Source organism: Sprattus sprattus (assembly GCF_963457725.1).
Source record: "Sprattus sprattus genome assembly, chromosome: 2".
NCBI classification, from domain to species: domain Eukaryota; kingdom Metazoa; phylum Chordata; class Actinopteri; order Clupeiformes; family Clupeidae; genus Sprattus; species Sprattus sprattus.
In genome coordinates, this window is record NC_137921.1 from 4,042,762 (window position 1) to 4,047,073 (window position 4,312).

Below are 4,312 nucleotides of genomic sequence, written 5' to 3' on the forward strand. Positions count from 1 at the left end.
TAGAAGACAGGCCTCTTATTACAAAAACATTGAACCGTAACAGTAAGGTTACCAATAAAAGGTAAGCCTACTACTTCTGTGCTTTTAGCCAGCTGCCTGTTGACATTTTCAGACAACAGTGAAGCTTGCTTCTTTTGCACAACACAACTTTTAAAGGTAAACTTTCTATTCAGAAGCTTTTTATCAACCATTTCGGCGTATCGCGCTCACCATCACTCAAACCGTAACGTTAGCCTACTACACAGTTTGCGAAGCCAAAAAGAACGTTAATCTTAAAAAAAAAAAAAAAAAAGTCAATTAAGAGGGCAATGAAATAAATTGGCTCCTCATTGGTTTGACAGATCGGTAACTGTACGACATGAGTTTGTTGCACATCTTTGTGAATTCTATCTTTACGTCAGCTGGACCCAAAGTTGATGAGGAAATCATGGTGAAGTTGGTGATTATAGTTCTGATGATCCAGCTTACTGTGTCTGGGGTCTCTCCTGCCTGTGGTCGAGCTGAATATCATACAGGCCAGGAATGCTGTCCTATGTGTGGTCCTGGTGAGTAGCAGTAGTAACTGTGTCATAGTACATGACATGCTCCTTTTTTAGAGCTTTCTTCATGTTGCATCAATGAGATAAACCCATGTCTGATTCACGTATTAACTCCTTATTTACTCATTGAAGGTCATTATGTACGTAGACATTGTACTGAGTCCAAAAGTACGACATGTGTTCCATGTCCGTCATCTACCTACACTGATGCACCCAATGGACTCCAGTCCTGTAAATCCTGCACACTTTGTGACTCGAGTAAGTCAAATGTCAGCAGTTTTTTTTGCCTTCCTTATTAGTTTATTTTCTGTGCATTCTACATTTATTATTTATGTCAATTATTTGCACTGTTGATTGCAATTTAAATGTTTTTCAATCAACTTTATAATAACTGTATCTTAATAAAGGTGCAGGTCTAAGAGTGAAGAGGGTGTGCAGCTCCACTTCAGACACACTCTGTGAGCCTCTGGAAGGTCACTACTGTACTGACCCAATCAAAGATGGCTGCCGAGGAGCTGTGGAACACACACAGTGCTCACCAGGGCAGTATGTGAACCAGACAGGTTAGTCAATCCTCTGTAATTACCCTTAAGAGACAGAATGACAAAGTTAGAGGATGAGGTAAATACACACACACACTCACACACACTGATGCAGGAGACAAGAAAGGCAACACGTTGCAGTGATTATGTTAGACACTGAAATAATTGTGAATCTAAATAATCAATTCTCAAGCAGTATTCTCCACTATTTTCTATTATTTCCATTCAGATTCATTTGTGTCTTAAAATTAAAAACAGAAAGATTTCTGGTCAAGTCTGTGTCCTCCATGTCAAACGTTGTGTTCTTGCTGACAGGGGTAGTGGAATTTGTTTTCCTAAAGTTCCAGACATTTGCAAGATCAGAGACTGTTAAATTGTTATTTTCTGCCTTCACTGTGAGCAGACATTATGGCAGTTTCTGTATCAGAGTATTCGTCTCATACATATTCATGTAGGGTTGGGACTATTGATTAACACCCCCCTTCTGTCCACCTGGTAGGATACTTGAACTCAGTCAGTTTCAACCTGTGTCTGAATAGAGACATGGCTTAATCACCATTTGAAACCTTCTTCTCTCCCTTGATGCGCATCATTGTAAAGAATAAAAGCTTGTTCCTGATTGAACACCATTCTCTGACGGAGTCTCCATTCATCTGTGGTATTAAAATGACCATCACCATCAATATGTCGATAGTGGATGATGTGTGTTTTCCTTTATTTCTGTCTGTCCATGCAGGTACAGCATCCACAGATACTGTGTGTGGTGACTGTGTAGGCGACACATACTCAGATGGATCATTCACATCCTGCAGACCACACACACGGTACGTTCACTCACTTGGAATGTTCCAAGTTTAGCAAGGATTATACACCGAGTTATTTACTCGTGTATCTAAAATGTAACTATTTATGTGATCTCTGTAGGTGTGAGTTGATTGGACTTGTTGTCCTAAGAGAAGGATCATCTTCTTATGACACTGATTGTAGTCAAAGACAAAAAAACGGTGTTGGTATCATAGCTGGTATCATAGCTGGTGTTGCAGTCCTAGCTGCTACATGTGGGGCTGTGGTATTTACATATAATAAAAGGAAGAGGAAAATAAAAGCTCAACAAGGTAAGAATGTTCATGTTTTTTTTTTGTAAATGATTGCTTTTATTAAGGCCTACTGTTATGATTGCAATTGTTAAGAATATTGATACAGACACATGCATATGAATGTATTGTTTTTTAACATACACAATCTTTTTTTATTTTGTGCACATTAAATGCAAACTAGCATTCTGTAACGCTGTCTATTTTTCTTTTGGACAATTATTTTGTATTAACTGATTCTTACTTGTGTTTTTATAATTGTCTGTTCAGAATACTTACCGTAAATCCTCCAATTGTGGCCGGGGCTTTTATTTACTTAGGCTGCACAGCGCACCGGCCTTTATTTGGGGCAGGCTTGTATTAGGGGCAGGCCTTTATTTCTTACTTATCTTCTGTTATAGAATTGTATTATTTAAATAATGGGCATAATTGCAGTAGGCTAATCTAATTCATTGCATATATGCGTTCAACACTTCCTGCACATCGTGTAGCGCTTTAGGTGCGGTGTGTCAACGTAAAAAATAAACATCGGAGTTATGGTCTCCACTGTCAGTCACGGAGAAAAAGATTCCCAAAGCCTTGATTTTAATCATTTTTCTAGACACTCTATTATGCTTATTGCGGACTGAAAAAATGTATTCAACGACCTGGTTTGATATCCGGCCTAACTTTCTTTCTACCTCCACCTGCTAGTCGTAGCCTATCGCATTCGTCTCGGGTCAATGTCAAACTTCTTTGCTGCTTTTTCTCCCGAATGTTCTTCAGCAGTCAATCAGCATACATCTCTTTGAATTTAATATCAAAGTTACGTAGGCCTAAGTCTACAACTGTTTTATGATCCCTTCTGGAAAAAGTAACCTAGCCAACTAAAACGTTACAGATAAACAACAGTAGGCTATACGATACGTGCATTTAGGCTAAACATTCGCCTAGTAGTCTTACGTGGGGAAATTTCTTTTTTTTATTGCAAACAGCCCATGAAATTAGCCAACAATATTACATAATATAATATTAAACATGAGGAGAACATCTATTTGTGAAATGCATTCAATTAAATTGTGATGCCTACTTTGAGCCGAAGGACTGATGCTGGTAGGCTACAGTAATAGGCTACTTTATTTTACCCCCGGCTTGTATTCGGGGCCCGGCCTTTATTTGTTCGAATGGACCACGACCCCGGCTACTATCTGAAGCCCGGCTTCTAATTGAATCCCGGCCACAATTGGAGGATTTACGGTACTCCCTGATGATACATATCAAACACAAACTAACATTTCTGTTTCACTGACTTTTTCAATTCTTCAAATTTGTTTGTATTTATTTGTTTAGCACACACATGTGTGGAGAGCGTCACACAAGAGAGATCAGGCCATACTGTAACAGCAGAGGTACAGTTATTCACTAAAGCTTATGTTCATTTCTGTCCTATCTGTCAGGTTGTGTTGCCTTTCTGATCATAATGTTTGTATTTCTGTAGGAACAAAGTGAACTATGCGGTGGGATGGCAGCAGTAGCGTGATCAGAACGGCCTATTATAGCCACATATTTATAATGGTGATGGTGAGTAGCCAACTTTTGTATTAATTAATTATAATTTTGTATTTAAACCATATTTCTGTCTTGTAGGAGAATAGTGTGTTACTGAAAGCATGAGATTCTGGTTGTTCCTGTGGTTCCTATGAGTGATATACTGCAGGTAACATCCTGAGGAACAGCCAGAATATCATGCTTTTGTTAATTGTGTTTGTCTAAGACAGTGGTTCTCAAACGTTTCACCGTGAGTACCACCTCAGAAAATATTTGGCTTTCAAAGTAGCACCATTGTAACTATCATTCACCTTCGGTAGCCTGCATGCGTTAGGAACTAAGTGTTATTACCTCACTGTAATGCCTGATCAGGAGAATAAGAATGGCTCAGATAAATAACACACTTAAATTATTGGGATCTAGTTGTTTTAAATAATTTTTTATATATACTGTATTTAATGATTAAGATCCTAGTCACAAAAAATGGGAAAACTGTCTAAGTACCACCAAAAGGGAGCTGCGTACCACCAGTGGTACACGTACCGCAGTTTGAGAACCACTGGTCTAAGACAATAAAGGTATTAAATGTGGCAATATATACAAACACCTT

The 4,312-nt window shown here is 38.5% G+C and overlaps 1 protein-coding gene across 1 annotated transcript; it reads left to right on the plus strand.

Annotated features, from left to right (window-relative positions):
• Positions 1-358: 358 nt before the first annotated feature.
• On the plus strand, positions 359-3,663 carry LOC308361078 (tumor necrosis factor receptor superfamily member 14-like; the record flags this gene model as incomplete). Its single annotated transcript, XM_080833323.1, has 6 exons — positions 359-545; positions 672-797; positions 947-1,102; positions 1,818-1,905; positions 2,006-2,196; positions 3,653-3,663. 6 exons carry the CDS (start codon positions 359-361, stop codon positions 3,661-3,663), a joined length of 759 nt encoding a protein of 252 aa, XP_080689449.1.
• Between the last annotated feature and the right edge of the window lie 649 nt (positions 3,664-4,312).